We start from the raw sequence: 18541 nt of genomic DNA, 5'->3' as shown, positions 1-18541 counted from the left end.
ATATGGTTTATCTGGTTCTTCCATCCCCCTCCGTCTTCCTGACTTCCTTGACTGATAAAGACATTATGGGTTGGCATTTTCTTTGAATCCATTCTTATAACGAACATCTCTAGAGCATCTGTAGTTTCTTGTGTTAGGATTGGAAAAAGCAAAGCTTCAAAGATGAGCCGTTAAATGACTGGCAATTAACCATTGTTGGTTTGACTGGAGGCAGAGATTCATTTCAGGTGAATGTCACCTTTTGGGTTTACAATGGTCATAAATTTGCCTGCTGGCATACACATGGGTTTGCTGAACGTGTTTGGTTTCGTCTGAGTCTTTGATCCAAACCTTTGCGCCGATGCAGGAAAGAAGGCATACAATTCAGTGTCATAGCGTCTAGAGGCCTAATTGCACTGTCATTCCCCTCAAACCTTTCATTTAGACTGTAATTATGTTTAGGAGCTAAAGACATGTTTCTGTCAGAGTGCTTAGGCTGCAACATGGAGTCGCATCAACTTTTAAAACACTTTGTTTAACACAGTGACTGCCAATGCCAGAGGACATTGCTGCATGAAATCATCCTCTCTGCCTTGTAACACAAGCTGCAAATGAAGCCCTTAGCGTAGCCTAGGAGCTGTCCTTCATGAAGGCCTTAGCGTAGCCTAGCAACTGTCCTTTATGAAGGCCTTAGCGTAGCCTAGGAACTGTTCTTCATGAGGACATTAGCGTAGCGTAGGAACTGTTCTTCATAAGGACCTTAGCGTAGCATAGGAACTGTTCTTCATGAAGACCTTCTTGGAGTCACAGCCAGTTTAGGGGAGGTGCATGCATCTGGGGGATGTTTTCGTACAGATGGGATCTACGTGACCAGTTGAGCTTAAGGGAGATAGGGGTCCTGGCATGAGGCCAGCTCCTTAAACAGCCCTGCCCCTCTACCGCCTGCGTTGATCTCTTTCCCATAGCCCCGGTGTGCTCAGATCCACATCAGTAGGGGGTCTGAAGAGGTCTCCTGTGAGCAGGTTTGACCCGGCCAGCTCTACTTCTGCTCCTGAAGGCCGGCTACTGTCACACGTGAGCGGTCAGAAAGACTGCCCATCAGGGAGGATTGCGGTCCCGTGACGGTCGCATGGGCTGTTCCCCTGCCCTTTTTAAGGCGCGCCTGCCAGTCGTGCTCCACTCCATTTTTTTTGTCACTTGGCGTACGTGCGGACAGACCGACACACCGGAAAAGCAATAGATATCCAAAGAAGAATGGAGTTTGTTGAGACATATCCGATCTGACACTATACATGGTCCCATGAACACGGCTGATTTGCAATGTTTTCCTCCCCCGTTTATCTCTTCTCTTTTTCTAAATTTGCACTGTTTTTATGTGTATTTTTGAACCGTGTAGTTGATTGGCGTCTACGTCTATGCACAAAATAAAGCATTATTTTGGAATGTACTTGCTTTTGTTATCTTCAATTTAATTGTAGTAGGCAGACTACAACAACGTTGTCTAAGCACAGGTGGTATGTGTCAGGTGATCATAATCATGGCTATAGAAACTATAACTACTGGCCCACAAGCTATTGGAGAAGAATGCACCTACTGCCCTGTCTCAGATCCAAAACTATATATGCTTGCAGCGTGACATGGTGTCTGGCTGGCATCAGACACTGGGCTGTGCCTTTACTCTGCATGCCTTTTGATTGTTTAGAGATGCGCCGTTTCACCTCAAAATATAAACACAGGCACGTGCCTGTGTTTCTACGCACGCATACTCCCTTATCTCTGCTTCTAATTATTTCAGGGCTTTAGTATGCCCCCACCTTTCTGCATATTCCTCACTCTGTATGCAAGAGTGGCTGGGTTTGTGTTTTGCCATAGGTTTACCATGCAAATGTCCATGGGAGGATTTTCAAACAGGGGGAGGCGTAATGCATCAGATTGATGCAAATCTGCTCCTTTTGTATTCACACCCCATGCTAATGTTCCTTCAGCAGAAGAAAATGACCCCATTACTTTAAGCAATTAACACTTGAAAATGCCTGGTCATGATCTCGTTCTCGAGTTCTCTGCAAGCCCTGTTTGGTTTTCATTTGGTTAACCTGGTTTATCCTCAATGTAATGAAAAACGAATTATGCAGAATGCTTGTGACGCAACCGGTCACAAGAGAAGTTCATGGTAGTAGGTAGTGCAAGTGATATAGAGTTGCTGTTCTATTGCATCACATCCCAAACCTGTGTCTTGCTTAACCACAAACATAGTCTATTACGGGGGTCCGGGGGGAGCAAGACCTCTGAAGGCCTCCGGTGGTTGGGGTACTTGGCCAGCAAGAGCAAGGCATCTGACAGCCTTTTGGGGGGGGGTCGTGTCCTTGCAGCTGGGAGGGTCTTTTCTATCCATCTCCTGGAGGTGGTCTGGCCTATCCCTTGGACCCCCAGCTGGGGGTCCAAGGGATAGGCCAGACCACCTCCAGCTGGTGGTCCAGCCCAGCCCTTTGACTGGCCCTGCTGACTGTCCTTGCCAGACCGAGGGAAGAGCCGGACTGTGGAGTTGGGGGAGTTGCAGCAGGGAGATATGGCCTGGGAAAGAAGGGATGATCCCAGAGAGGGGGGCTCTGTGCCAGAGAAAAAAATTCAGATTAGTACTAGTCTGTGGCTCAAGAGAGCGAAATGGAAATGTCCAGTAAAAAGGATGATCCTTCCTTGGGGAAACGTCTGCCTTTACAGTCTGCAGGATCTTTCATGATGGAAGCCAGTGGGCAGAAGTCACAGGAGGAAGGGGCTCAAGGTGAGGGCGCAGGTTAGGGTTGGTGATGCTCCTCGTCCTCGTCCTCGTCCTCGTCCTCGTCCTCCTCCTCCACCTCTACTTCCCTCTTCTCCTCTACCACTCCTCCTCTACCTCCCTCTTCTCCTCTACCACTCCTCCACCTCCCCCTCCTCCTCCTCCTCTACCTCCCTCTACCTCCCTCTCCTCCTCCTCCACCTCCACCTCCCTCTCCTCCTCCTCCTCCTCTACCTCTACCTCCCTCTTCTCCTCCTCAGCCTCCCCCACCTCCCCCTCTGCTCCCTGCATTTTGGTGCCTTTGTCTCCACGAAGCCGGCAGAGAAGATGATGTATTCCTTCTTTTTTCTGCCCTTCTCAGATCTCAGTCTTCCTCGTGTGCACCGTCTTTGCTGCCAAATGGTTGTCTTGTCACTTTTTATTTTAACCCTTTCTGGAGTTTATACCTGGTGGTGACTTTCAGCCATCCAGTACACATTGAAATGAGACAAAACAAAGACCGGAGATGTGTTAATTTACAAATGCACGCACGCACGCACGCACGCACGCACGCACGCACGCACGCACGCACGCGCACACACGCACCACTTATATATGATTGGTGCACTGTTGTGTAACCTGTGTATTGGTATGCTGCAGATCGCTGTCCCCCTACTGGCTCCCCTGTAGCCCGGCGTCTCAGTGAGGTCATTATGGGCTGTAAACCACGGTCGGCCTGTGTGCTAATGGGGGCTAGCAGAGGCTACATCCCGCCACGTCTATGTGCTCTCTACACTGCCTGGATCCCCCCCCGTAACCCCCAAGGCCTGTCTTGGTGGACCGCCCCTTGCCTGGTCAGCCCTCGCAGGGTGGAAGAGTTTATTAAAGCTGACGGTTATCTGCAGGGGAGTCATGGGCGTCCGTGGAACCCCCCAAGGAGGGGAAATAACTGCTTTTATGCCCGGGACAAAAGATAGACAGGGGGTCCAACTTTAAGGTCATTACATAAGCAATAGGACGGTGGGGGGAGGGGGGGGGGGGGGTGTTGCGGAGGTTGAGGTGACGGAGGCACACAGCAGGACAGGAGGCGGTGGGTTTCAACGTCACTCAAGACTATGAAAGCACCTGAGTGTCTCCTGAAGGGAGTCCCGGGGCCTCACGGGAGGTGTCGCTTCCACGTGGAAGGTACATACCCGAGGGATATGTAAAAAATGTGTCCTTTTGCAAATGTCATCTTTCACTCCCAGATAGGGCATTATAAAGGGTTTCTGCAGGGCTGAACAAAGTCCCCGACTGCGTGTTGTCGTCTTTCTAGTGGGATTGTTTTTGGCTGGCAGTATGGTTAGAGGTGGAGAATATGACTAATGTAAGTGTATCACACTTCCAGTAATACGCGGTGGGAGTGTTCTCCCCACCATTACTGTTTTATCATTGGATGATCGCTCACTTGCGATGTGTAATTTATCACCTCTCTTTATCATTTTGTAGGAGGAAAATATCAGGATAATAGGCTAACGTCCTTTTATGGTATCCTATGGCCATAAAAGTAAAGAAAAAAAATTGGTTTGCAGCGAGGTTGGGCTTTGAACCTGAATTAGTTGTTTTCTCAAGTGTTGGGGGAGGGGGTGGGGGGTGGATGCTTTCCTGTGCTCTGTCTTCGTTGGGCTCTGTCTGGAGATAATCTCATGGCACTGATGGAGGAGGAAGGAAACGGCTGCTGCAACTATGAAGTGGGTTATTATAATGAACTGCCAACAACTTCCTGAACTGGAGAAGGGCAGCCACCAGGCCAGCGACTGCCCTGGTGGTTGCATTTATTTTTTATTTTTAGGGGTAATCATTGCATTTGGGGATACAATTAGATGAGGGTAACATGCCTGTATGTTAGAAATATCCTTTATTATTCTCACACTGTTCATTTCTGCAAAAACTATTTCGGTGTCTTTCAAATACGATCTAATTTGTATCATGTCGCTTTAAGCCTCTTCCCAAGTAGCCCAGTCTGCTGTGATTGGTCGAACGCTTTGCACGCGAGTCTACAAATCCCCCCCCCCCCCCCCCCCCCCCTTGAGAAGTGGTAAACATTGCAGGTTCTGCACTTCAGCACCGCCCACTGAACAGTCTGACTGTTACGGAAGTAAAATTTGAGCAAAAACAAGCCTTTTTACTCAATTATTGAGGGGCGTTCTAGGTGGGTGAGAATACTCCCCCTTGCTCGGACTTAGATTTTTCTAGCTAAGCAGACTTAAAACCAGTATACGTACATCATTGAACAGTCTAAAGCAAAGGGAAAAGTCGTAAAAGCATGATATCACCCCCTTTTAATACCCTGTTGTTCTTTATTCGGTTTAATTCAGCAGCTCTCTATTCTGCCGTTGCCGCGGTATGACCGTTGGACGACTCCTACCAGTCGTTGCTCCATTACTCACCATTGTTACCTTTCTGAAGACCTGTTGCAGTGGAGCGCTGCCCATCAAGCCTCCTCTACTCCTCGTCTCCTATTGTACCTCGCTCTCTGTCTATACTTGTTATGTCTTTTGTCTTTTTCCCAAATATTTGTGCCGTGCCGGGCCTCGATGGCGGTGTACGAGGCACGTTCATTTGCTGCGTCCCATGACGGGTTAACTAACAACGCTTGAGTTCACACTCTGCAGCCAAGCGGAGGATACATTTTATTCCTTGTTTTGAAATCCCCATGTTGGCGGGTTCATCACGAGAGGAAGGCCTACAGGAGATAACTGACTGCTCTGGTGTTTCTCCAGCATTACAGATGTATTCACGTTACAATACCTCCCATATGTTTATATTCCTAATGGGATGTATTTTAATTGATATCATTTCATATTAACAATGCAATTTATACTTTTAAGATCTCGCGATGTGATTCAAATGGTATTGTGGCGAGCAGCGCGGGAAGGACGAGACGGGAGCCCAGGTTAAGGGGTTACGCAACTCTCGCGCCCAATACACCGCACGACTACGAGAGTTGCCTTTCTTTTAACAATGACACACAACACACAGGGCACAGCACACCCAACCAACATACGTGCAATTCTCGGTAACGGTTGCCGGCAACACTACACACAACAAGTAAACACTCCACAACACACAACTACCCTACCGACCACACACCCCACACCCGTTAACCCAAACACAAAAAGACAATAAAACTCCTTTTTCCCAAGTCGCCACAGTATTTTATGTATTTCAGTAGAGATTTAGAAGATCAAATGCAGATTGCAATGCATTTAGGTCATAGTATAGGAGATTCTCATGTTGGATTTCACATAATTTCACTTCACCGACTCGCAGATCTACCCTCGGCCTATGAAGGTTACAAAAACTGCTCCATTCAGTGTGTGTGAGTCACTACAGGTGTGAAGGCTTACTTTACACAAACTTTCCTATAGAATCCTAACCAATAGTCTTCCAACTTTATACCTGCACCCAGATCGGCCAAAATTGCTACCTGTTCCATAGGTTCACCTGGAGAGACCCTCTCTCGCTCCCTCCCTCACTCATGTTTTTCTGTGTATTGGCTGTATTATCTCACGGACCTAGCATCATGCTATATGCAAAATACAGTCCAGGACTTCTCATAGTCTGAAACTGGACCCAATCTGGACCTAGCCCATACCTTGTCTTACTTTTCTAGTTTGCAAGACATTCTCTATTGATCAGTAAATTCTTTGTGGCATTGAAAATACACCTTAGTTTGGAATCAATCAGTGATCCTGTCCCCAGACGCATACGGTTTTAGTGTATCTTATTTCCCGCTCATTATTATCGTTTTCCGGGCGGTATTAACTGCTGAAAATAGTGTTTGTCTTGTTGCTGCTGAGTTCAGGCATTAACGTCACATCATAGTATCTTGACTGTCTTGAAGTTGGATGCATTTTGCTTAAAGTTGATTTTAATGTTATGGTTTCTTTTGCCAATCGTTCCAAACCTCTAATTTTAAAAACAAAATCTGAACCTTTTGAGCAATAAACCCTGGTTGATGCATAACATGCATTTCAAGATCCTATTTATAGGGTGCATGCCTGTTTTCGTTTTGAGTTCTGAGCAAATCCCTCATGGCTACCAGTCTGTCCTCTAGACGGTAGACTGCATATCTTTGTCCCTGAACCAGACCAAGACAAGTGAGGAACCGTTGCGTCTTTATCGAGCATCTGGCGGCTACAGATCCGTTATCAGCGGAGTCTTGGATGTGGCATGGTGGAATAGATAGGACAGAGAGAATGCCTCTCTGACAGTCTCCCCCTGTCTCAGAGACGGATGGGATTCAGCCAGAGGGGAGGGAAGGGAAGGTCAAGGTCTGTGGTTAAATAAAAAATCATCATGACATTACTTTATTTTATCCTAATCACTGTACCCTTTCCAGTTTTCCTGGAGATGATACAATGAGAATTGAAAGTGTGAAGCAGTTATCATTTTAGACAGTTGATTCATAACTCAATTGACCATTGAGTCATGGAGCTGACTCAGGGTTTGGCCTCTGGCTCCAGGATGCTAGGAGGCTGCTCGCTGGACTACTCTGCAGCCAAGCAACTGATGCTTTTTGTGGAGTTGTTTGTTTCCAGGTCCCGCTTTACATGCTTTATGAATCCACTGGCTTAATCGTACCTTTGGCCCTGTTTCAGGTACGCACCACAGGATGAACCAGTGTCCCGTGAACGAGCATGGCTGCCTGGACCCAGACGTGTGCATCCATCTGAGCAAAATGTGTGATGGGGTCCCTGACTGTTCCGAAGGCTGGGACGAAGGGCCTCACTGCAGAGGTAACGCACTCCTTCACAACCAGACACAATTACATGGAAAGGGGTTTGGGGCGGGGCCTCACTGTAGAGGTCATAGGTCATTTTAATGTCGATTTTAAATGCTCTTACACACCTGATTATATTGTTATTTCTTTCCGGTCACCAATTTATGCATTGCACAGCCTTACTTGGCTTGCAATACAATCTAAAGTTGTGATGTTTGTTTTCGAGCTGGTTTGCTAAAGAGGCCAATGTAGATGACAATAAACAACGACTAGCCAATGACATGACACAATCACAAAGACGCGTATGGTGCGTTCCATCTGGAACGCACCATAACACACTCCTTTACACCGACACATGTGCATGTAAAGGGTTTAGGGGAGGGGCATCACTGTAACAAACTCCTTTGCACCCAAACACATGCACTTGTGTTTTGTTAAGAGGTTTTTACACGCAATGCATTCACAATGACTGAATTTTTTTTAGAGTTCTGGGGTCAGTCGGAGGATCTGTCTTTTAATATCTGTTTCTTGCACCACCACAAATTATTATCTACACAAAACCAACTCCAATGCCAGACCATGGTAATGTGTAGCCATTATGTTTGCCCGCATTATAAACCTTTGTCTTGCTTTTGTGTGGGAAGTGTCATTAATTTCTATCAATAAGCCCTGGCTTCAAGGCCTGTTCCCTCAGTCCTTATGGAAGGAAGAGCAGATTGGCTTTGATGCCAGCAGAGAAGAATCCCGTCAAACCGTCCTGTATTAATTGCAGGCCTGCAGATGCTGCACGTGGGGACCCTAGAGTCTGTCTTTGTTGGAGCAGACAAAGGGCTGCACTTGCCGAGCGTTTCTGCAGTCCCTTGCTCAGATAGCAGTCTATGTTCGTCCTGTTGGGAGAACCGCCCTGAAATGTACTAGGTTGTTCCTGCTGTTAGAGAATTAATATTTATTTAGGTTTTAACAACAGTGAAATCAGCGCTGCTGAATTTGGAATATTGCATCAGGTTGACAAATATTTGAGTGAACCCTCTGCTGCCATGAAACAAAGTCCGGTTACAGTTATGGGTCTCCTCCCAGTGTTCAAACAGATCATCTGCTCAAGAATATTGCAGCTGTTCAGTAATCTCAATCTTATCAATGCGGAGGGAATCATTGTCAACATGCAGAGAGTTAGTCTACTTTCACGTTTGGTCTGTTGAATTGAACATGTGTGTGAGAACATTTCAAACACGCGCACGCACGCGCACGCACGCACACAAGCGGAACATGCATATTCTGAAGTACACAGCTGTACCAACCAAAACAATTTTTTATTCATGCACACACGGATTACATTCCTACATATGTCTTCATGTTCAAAACACAAGCATGTATGCATTCTCACTAATGCACACCAAGACTTGCCTATTCTGGAACCAGACACTAGCATAAAGTCAAATAAATGGTGTATCCGGGAACATCTTCAACCCATGTTTGGCGGCCACCCCCTGGTCTTTGACAAGCATCCCAGTGTTTGCTGCTATAAACTGCAGGGTTGCGCAAGGGTGCATGGCTACTGACATCTGAAAGCCCTCTCTGTCATTTGGTGTGTCCAGGTAATTCCACAGAGGTTGTTGACAGGTGTGCGTGTGTTCGCGTGTGCATGCGTGCGTGTGTGCGCGCGCTTGGCCGGGGACCGGAGCTGTGAGATATTGGGAGGATCTGTTCCGTCATAGTCCTTTGTTCACTGGGAGCCAGCAGTTTTTTTTTTTTTATTCAAGGGTAGGTAGCAGGTGTTTACGTGGTTAGCTGGGCAATGCCCATCAGCCCACACAGAGCAAATCATTCTGAATGTGCTACCTGATCCCAGATAACATGCTAGGTCTGGGGAGCAGACCTGAGCCAACATGTCTTTAGGAAGTCTGAAGCCAGACCCCGTATCAGAGACGGCTCTGCTCCAGCGGGTCTGCCGCTCCACGTTTACTTCAGTTTAGCTTGATATCGAATTACTGCGATGTTTTCGCCCCAAACAGAGCATCTCTCCATTTCAAACCACTAGACTGGCCCCCGTATTTCTACACTTGGCCGGCTGATTAGCTCTAGACGTTGGGAGGTTAATGATGAAGATGATGTTGAAAAGTTTTCTGGGGCGGGGATGCAGGCTTATGAGATGTGTTATCTTGGTAGTTGTGTTGAGAGGCGCTGACTGAGACCCCTCCAGATGCCTCCTCCCGCTGCTGCAGCAGCCGTCACTTCACCAGCTTCTCAGAGTGCGCCTTTGGCTGGCTCAGCACTGGTCTCGTCTTCCCCCTCGCAAGCCGGCGCTTTTTTCCAGCGCGTGTCCGAGGTCAACCCAAAGTCATTCTCCGTGGCCGCGCCATAGCCGACCACAGGCTCTGGGGGTTTTCGTTGACCGCTGCGGCTGCAGTTCCTCTCACCTGACTCAGTGCTGCTGACGGGAGCAGGCCGTCTGGGCCGGCACCAGGGCTGGAAGGCTCCACTCTGTTGGTCAGGCGGACAGAGTTCAGTGGCTTGATTACCATCACAAAATCCATCTGCAGCCTTTCAGACCTCAACCACCTACCGGCGGCCTCTACAGTGGTGGTGCAGTACAGAACAGGAAGCCGAGGTTTAAGGGTGACACCACATAGGACGAACTGATGTCATCTTGGTAATGAGACGGCCTTCCGATCCCCTGTGTTAGGCCCCCGGGCCTTTGTTATTGTAATTGCTGTACCATCCCACGCAATGCGTGTTGACCCCCAGGATTCAGCCTGAATAGTACTGTACTGTAACGGCATGGGGACAGTGGTTGATCATAGTTGTATGCATAGTGAAGTGCATTCTGGTCATTGCCTTTATGCCGTTTGGTGGGCAGGAAAGGGGGCATGGTTGCTGTACTTGTACATTCTCTTGCCCCCCTCCTCCCCACGCCACACAGAAGGCCCTGGTTGATGGACTCGCCAGCGGCTGTATTGTGGTCTACTAGCTCTCCCTCAATGTACGAGGAGGTGTGGAATAGGCAGTTTGGTCTCCATTCTGCAGTGGCTCCTCCACTAAATGGGATTTGATACTCTTTAGGTGTGACTAATTCTTTTTTTAAATTATTTTGCAATACCTATTGTATTGTATAGAAAGGATCAATTATGTTCCAGCCCTGATTTTTTTGTATTTTAGTTTACTTTTTAAACGGATTTGGCTAATGGAAGTGTGTGTGTGTGTGTGTGTGTGTGTGTGTGTGTGTGTGTGTGTGTGTGTGTGTGTGTGTGTGTGTGTGTGTGTGTGTGTGTGTGTGTGTGTGTGTGTGTGTGTGTGTGTGTGTGTGTGTGTGTGTGTGTTAATTATTTGGGTGGCTGGGGGAGTAGCATGCTGCCCTTGTTTGGGATCAGTTTAGGCCAACTCTGATGTTCTCTCATTATACAGACTTCAGCCCTTCTTCTGTTTACTTATGATAACTCTGGCCCCTTTTTTCCCTGGGAACGCCCCCCTTCAGAGAACAGTCTGCAAACACTCTCTCCGTCTTCTGCTCAGCCTCACTTTCCCAAAGCACACAAACATGTTGTGATAAACAAACTGGTATCTATCTACCCTATTTACCGGAAAATGACCACAAAAAAAAAAAGGTGCATCAAATAAATCTACGAATTCCAATCCATTTATAGACTAGAGGGATGAATGCCCTTCGATGCATCAAACAAACTATCTTTGTCAGTGTCTGGGAACCATGATAGGATCTCTTATGAGGTGCATGGTTTTGATCTAGGACAGGTTGTGGAGGAGACCTCGTAAAACTCTGGCATGCTGTTGTCAACCTCAGGTAGACGTGTGCAGACATGCCCTCCGCCAACGGTGTGACTGCCGGCCTAGGAGGAATGTCGCAGCCAGCGACACGCACACCGCAGATTAATCTGTCCTGCGTATGCCCATTAGGGATTCAAATTCTGCTGCATCTACTGCTGTCTCGAGTGCTACCGGGATTTTTTTTTTTGTGATTGTTCAATGGGCGTTGTTCGTTTCGTCTGGGCCATGAATCATTGGGTGATGATTGTGGGGAAATGATAGTTCCCATCTTTTCCGCTCCTTCTTCTCCCCTATTATTTGGATCCCGCCTCTTAAAGCCTTCAATATCTAACCAGCAGATGTGTGCTTGACTGCCCTATCGGCTCTCAGGGCACCGTTACTCAGCCCTGTTCTGGTGCGTGTGCGTGCGTGCGTGTGTGTGTGCGTGTGTGTGTGGGGGGGGGGTTCCTGGACGCAACAGGATCAATGGCTTTTAGCATGCTTGTTCCGCAGAGCCACAGCGTGATCTATTTGCTTTGTTCATTAACGTCCGAAACACTGCTGTTGTTGTGCACCCAGGCCTGTCCCACACCACCTCCCCACCCCCCAATGCATGGCCAGCACCGCCACCAGACACTTCCTCTACTCTCCCAGCTCTGTGTTCCTTCTTGTTTTTCTCATTCGTTCCTTCTCCTTGAGCTCATGGCCGCATCTTTTAAACTTTTAGTTAACTTTTATTTTGCTTCTTTCTTTAAACTATTAATGTAATCTGTGCTGAATGGTTTACAGAAAAAATAGAAGTGGCCAAAAATTACTGTAACAATATTTTGGAAACGGTTGGAGTCTGAGGTTAAGCGAGGAATTAATTGTGTGTGTGTGTGTGTGTGTGTGTGTGTGTGTGTGTGTGTGTGTGTGTGTGTGTGTGTGTGTGTGTGTGTGTGTGTGTGTGTGTGTGTGTGTGTGTGTGTGTGTGTGTGTGTGTGTGTGTGTGTGTGTGTGTGTGTGTGTGTGTGTGGGGCGCTTATTGAATAGATTCGATATGGGCCACAGTGTTTGCCCGGAGCCCTTCCTCTCTGTGGGGCAACAACAAAAGGGCCATTGTGGCCCAGAGTGCCACAGTCTTTCTATAATGTTGGCCCTTTACGTCCCCTTACCTCCCTGCTCTCCGGCCTACAGCGTCTACAGCGCCCAGAGCATCAGTAGTAATGCGGTATTGGTGTGAGCTTGAAGTACCCTCATATTCTACCTAGCAGAACCTCCGTAGGGAGCAGGCACAGGGCTTGGCCAGCCACCTAAAGCGGCCTTGTTTCGTCAGAGAGATATTGTGCCTAAGAAAATGAATATGCACGAGTGGATGAAGCTTTCGATAGAGACTGTATTTAATCAGTGGCCAAATCCAGTGTTGATTTGAAAGGTTAACAGACCTTGTGATAAGGTGACATGCTTGTGGGGTCAGGCTGCTCCAGTTTGTGTTGGCTGTCAATAGCCAATTACACGCTGACAGATGCCTCTGGCGACATGATTGGACAAAACAAATATGAAGCAAGATGACATGAAACTCTGCGTTTACCCAGACACGAGCTCTACTCAGAAGAACACCGGAGGGAAATGAACAAAGAACTCGATGCGTTTTTCGTTGAAGGTTTTCCATTTTAACATAGACTTAGACATCATACTCTGTGAGAGGATTAATATAGTTTCAGAACTATATGCATATAGTATGCATAAAAAATGCATTTAATACCAATAATTGGTATCAAACACTATCTGAGGCATTGATAATTACAGCTCTGTATTTTTCTGAATAACTTTTTCTGTAGTATCTTAGTATCTTAAAATTTGACATGTCAGGCCACAATCTTAATTGTGCATAGCCATTAATTATACATAGCCATCTTAAAATGGTTGTCCCTAGGCATGTTGGGCTGTACACTGTAGTGCAAAGAGAATAAGTCAAACTATAAAAACTGTGTGTGTGTGTGTGTGGCCGCCTGGAACAGAATTCATACTTGGTCTTACACACACTATTATAATCTCGCATATACACCACTATACTCATACACACACACTATTATACTCCTTTTACATGTATGTATGAGACAGTATAGTAGTGTATGTGAGAGAGCATAGTAGTGTATGTGAAAGAATATAGTAGTGTGTGTGAGAGAGAATAGTATTTGTGTGTGAGGGAGTTGATTCCTCAGTTCCTGGCCAGAGACCGGCCATGGTTGAGAATGAATTGGCGGTCACAAGAGGAAGCCTCTCTCAAACTCAGGCAACAACGCCAACAAGCGAACAAATATTTTTTTGGTGCGAACGCATTACAGTATAGCTGACATCTATACTCTCTCACATACACTACTATACTCTCTCAAATACACTACTATACTCTCTCACATACACTACTTTAAACTCTCATACATACATGTAAAAGGAGTATAAGGGTGCACTCACACTAGGCCATCTGGCCGTGGCCCCACCTAATCATGCTCAAATCTGCCAGTTTGAGTGTGGCCAGTCTGGCCAGGCCAGGCCAACTTGGCCACCAGATGCTAATGAGCCGACACGCACGGCTGCGCAACCTGAGCGGGATGACTTATAGTCCATACGACGACCATGGACATAATAAAGGCGACGAGCCTTCTTTCCCATTAAACAGTAAACATGGCGTCAAGCGATGTTTACGCTTGTTTGCATACTCGGAAAAAACCAGCAGTGAGAGTGGGCTCTATCTGAGAACGGCTCCAAATAAGCTACAGACTCAGCAAATTGCGAACTGTGTTCTCTGTGTTGTTGTCCATTGTTGTTTAAACTCAGACTGGCGGCAGACTTTATTATGGTCCATGCAGCGGACCCTCGGTGATGACGTGTTACGACGTGATGACGTATGTACAAGAGCCTACCGTGGCCAGGCCACAGTTGCGACGGCCAACGGCAACGGCCAGATGGCCTAGTGTGAGTGCAGGCAAGAGAACAATGGGGCCAGTTGAGCACAGTTAGGTGTGAAAACGGCCAACGGCCAAGGCCAGATGGCCTAGTGTGAGTGCACCCTCAGTGTGTGTGTGTATGAGTATACTGGGGTATATGCAAGATTATAATAATGTATGTAAGACCAAGTATGAATTCTGTCCCAGGCGGCCCCTCATATGTGTGTGTGTGTGTTGCATTATATAATCTTGTCCATGTTTATTCAGTTATTCATTATTATTATGAATTCCCGAGGTATGTTATGCTTTTAAGCAACAACAGATGCAAGCTTGTTAAAATGGGATTAAAAATAGCTAACCAAGTTACTAAATAACGAGTTGCAGTCCAATTTTGGGCAAATACTAATAACTAGCGACATATTTAATAAGCAGATGGTGCCACCTGAGGAATGTTTGTGTGAATCTTTTATCCCCTGCCAAAAGGCTGGGTCCTTATGATGGTGTGTTTGTGTGTTGTACTACTCTCTACATTTCTGCGTTTCTCCTGTGAAACGTATGTCTCCTCTGTGCACAAATACACAGGTATTCACAATGCGTGCGCAAAAGTACCCTTGTAGACATGTGATTTGTTACAACGGTTTGGCTGTGTGAAGACAGATATTCGGATTAGGACGCGTGGCAGGAGTTGTACTACAGGCCCTGGGATTTGGCACAACTTTCCCGGCCATTTCATATAGCTTTCATTGACTTTTACAAATGAAAACCAAGCATTGGATGCTGAAGGAGCTACTTTTGTGTTTGAGTTGCTTGCATAGGATGTTTGTAACTTATCTTTTCCTTTTTCCCTCTTTCCATTTAGAAAAAGCACCGGGATGCCACTTTGAAGGGTGCCAGTTCAACTGCTCGGTGACACATGAGGGCCCCAAGTGCTACTGTAACCCCGGCTACGAGGTTGGCCCAGACGGAAAGATCTGTAAAGGTTAGACACCCAAGGAGACTGCCCGCCAACTCTGCTGTGCTAACACCGAACTGCATCCACAATGTCCTGAAGGCTAGCTAGGCGACGCTAACACCGAGCAATTTAACGCTTTGGATGAACAAATATGAAGCAAATTAAAATGAAGCTCTCTGTTTACCCAGATACAAGCTCGTCTGCCATCAGATTTGATATATTTGTGAGAGATTTTGTTTGTGGTTAATGCAAGTGCTTCTCAGAAGAACACTTGAAGGAAATTAACAAAGAACTCTCTATGCGGTTTTCGTTCAAGGTTTTCCATTTTAACATAGACTCAGACTGCCTACCCTGTGAGAGGCCTAATATAGTTTCAGAACTATATGCATATAGTATGCATAAAATCTGCATTTAATACCAATAATTTGGATCAAACGTTACCTGAGGCATTGGTAATTACAGAAACAATGTTACAGTTTCCCCTCTGATTTATGAAGGGATTTGTGGATATGTTTTGTGTGACCACACACACCCCAGTGTGTGTGTGTTAATTGGCAATCCCGTCTCTGTCAGACTTCAACGAGTGCATGGTGTACGGAGCCTGCAGCCAGACATGCACCAACACCGAGGGCTCCTACCTCTGCAGCTGTGTGGAGGGCTACCTGCTGCAGCCCGACAACCGGTCCTGCAAGGCCAAGAACGGTAAGAGGAGACCTGGGAAACTGCAGCCTCTCATTTACTTTGATCATTTAGCTGACGACTGTATCCAAAGTGAGTGTTGATGCAGGACATGTCATATGGAGTGGGTATGAGTTGGGTATCTCGCTCAGCCTCAGGGATGTATACAGGTAGATGGCAGGTTTGAATCCAGAGCCTTTTGGGTTGGGAGTCGATCGCCCCACCAAACTGTCTTGCTCACATATTTTCTACATTTCCTCCCATCGTTTGTGGTTTGTGCTGAAGTGGGGGCTGGACTGTCCCTTGCCGAAAGGCACTCACTAGGTTCAACCCCCAATGCCTTTGTAATAACTTACTGTTTAAAGGTCCCATGGCATGCTACTTTATGGATGCATTTAGGTGTTAGTGGGCCCCTAATACAGTATTTGAAGACGTTCAGGAAATTCAGCCTTGATGCAGAATTACAGCCACTACGAGCCAGTACCACAATGAGCTTTCCACAAACGTGCTGTTTTTTAGAGGCGGGGCAAGGTGGAGGGTGGGGGTGTGGCCCTGAGCTGCTTGCTACACAACTAAGTACTATAACTTAGTACGACATACAATAAGTGTGTACATTAAGGACCTACATTTTTTTATTTCCAGTGAACAATCCCAGGCGTTTCTCTGCACGCTCATTGTTTTTAACCCCATCTGTGTCTCCGTCCGTTCTTCCATCGCTCTTATCATCCCTGCTCCCGATCCAGTACCGGTGGATCGATTGCCGATGCTGCTAATCGCCAACCTCCATGACATCCGCTGCACCTCGCTGAGCGGCTCCACCTCGCGCCTGCCCTCCATCACCACCAAGCAGACCATGGCCATGGACTTTGTGTACGCCCTGGAGATGGTCTGCTGGATCGACGTGGGCGACACGGCCGCCACCACGCAGCTCAAGTGTGCCAACATCCCCGACCTCAAGGTCCTGGGCGACGTCCGCACCATCAACATCTCCCTGAGCCTGCACCGTGAGTAGTCCCTGTTTACATGTGCGGGGGGGGGGGGGGGGGGGGGAATGAGAGACGAGGTGGATGGGGTTACGTTCGCTGGTTCGCTGGTAACCAGAAGGTTTCTAGTTAGATCCCCGGCTCCTCCTAGCTGCGAGTGTCGCGGGTATCCCTGAGCAAGACACCTCACCCTGACTGCTCACCGACGAGCTGGCTGTCACCCTGCATGGTTGACTCCGCCGTCGCTGTGGGAACGTGTGCATGAATGGGTGAATGTTAGGCAATATTGTAAAGCGCTTTTGAGTGGCCACTGGTTAGAAAAGCGCAGTATAAATGCATGTAATTTTACCATTTAGTCGCTCACGTTGATTGTTTACTCGGGTTGTGGGATTTGAATCTATAGAAAAGACCTAGCCTATTCCATTGACGAAAGGCGCCTTCAGAAACCAACTTTGATGTTGCGAGGGCAAGTGAGGTAAGACTGCAACACCGTCCGACCTGTTCTGTACCAGGAACCGGCTCGCACAGGCATGAGGAGCGGCATGTGGAAGGGTGACCCTAATGTCATCCTGCAAAGGGTTCTGCTTAAATGAACACGAGGACCTGTCATAATACCCAATCTCTGGCAGTGATATGATCCATACGCGGCTGCCAGCTACATCTGGGCCAGAAGATTACACCGGCTCCATGACGGGCAAACAGTAGCCACGGTGCAGCTTGATTTACCGAAGGCGGGTCACAGCACATGCACAGAAATGCATTCTCTACCTAAGGCAGTTGGGATGAATATCCGTGCTCTACCCAATGAATGAATAATGAATTCAAAGTGCAAAACGTGCACGTTCAATCTTAACTTAGTTTCCCTGTATTACACAAGGTCAATATTGTGTTAAAGGATTTTCACAATGTGTGCGTGCGTGTTTGTGTGTGTATGTGTTTGTTTTCCGCCGTTTGCCAATTTGCATCCTGCTGATAAATGATGAAGGGTGAAATGTCTGCTTGTGGAGCTAATGGATAGCCGCAGGCATTGCAGTAACTGAGAGACACTCATCACTTGGAAAACAAACACACACACAAGCATACACAGGATTTATCACTGTCTCCATCTGGGTCATGGGTTGTAGTGGCCCCCAGGAAGACAGAGTTATTGCTCGTCCTAAAAGAAGGGACACCAATGCAGACAAAGCATAAAGGTTTCTGCCAGTCGGTTGATGTGTGTCAGTATCTTATTTGTATGTGTGTGGGTTAGGCAGGGGTGTGTGTGTGTGTGTGTGAGTGTGTTTGTATGCGTACATTTGTTCCCTTGAGAATCGGCCCCGGGCGTGAAACGTTGAGGGAGGCTGGGTGTGGAGGTTTGGTGTGGAGGCTGTGTGTGGAGGCTCTGAGGCAGGACAAGGCGAAAATAATACACCATTGTCTTTGGAATGGCTCACCACCACCACTTGCAAGTGAAGATGTCACCGCTGCAGTTTTAGGATCGCACCCTGCATCCGACAGGTCTTCTTAGGGGAGCGTTAGGGCCCCTCCATATTGTATCACCCCTCAGAACTGTATCACCCCTCAGAACTGTATCACCCCTCCATACTGTATCACCCCTCCATACTGTATCACCCCTCCATACTGTATCACCCCTCCATACTGTATCACCCCTCCATACTGTATCACCCCTCCATACTGTATCACCCCTCCATACTGTATCACCCCTCCATACTGTATCACCCCTCCATACTGTATCACCCCTCCATA

At 47.3% G+C, this 18541-nt stretch overlaps 1 protein-coding gene across 1 annotated transcript in view; it reads left to right on the top strand.

Annotated features, from left to right (window-relative positions):
* lrp1ab (low density lipoprotein receptor-related protein 1Ab) overlaps positions 1–18541 on the top strand; it is a 91810-nt gene that overhangs the window by 10933 nt on the left and 62336 nt on the right. Inside the window, exons 3-6 of the mRNA XM_056587077.1 lie at positions 7375–7512; positions 15042–15161; positions 15708–15836; positions 16556–16816. Of these exons, the coding sequence (XP_056443052.1) occupies positions 7375–7512; positions 15042–15161; positions 15708–15836; positions 16556–16816 (648 nt within the window). The remainder of the gene's footprint in view (positions 1–7374; positions 7513–15041; positions 15162–15707; positions 15837–16555; positions 16817–18541) is intronic.

Source organism: Gadus chalcogrammus, chromosome 1 (assembly GCF_026213295.1).
Source record: "Gadus chalcogrammus isolate NIFS_2021 chromosome 1, NIFS_Gcha_1.0, whole genome shotgun sequence".
Lineage (NCBI taxonomy): Eukaryota > Metazoa > Chordata > Actinopteri > Gadiformes > Gadidae > Gadus > Gadus chalcogrammus.
Note: the sequence above shows the minus strand (reverse complement) of the source record. Positions and strands in the feature narration are given on the sequence as shown.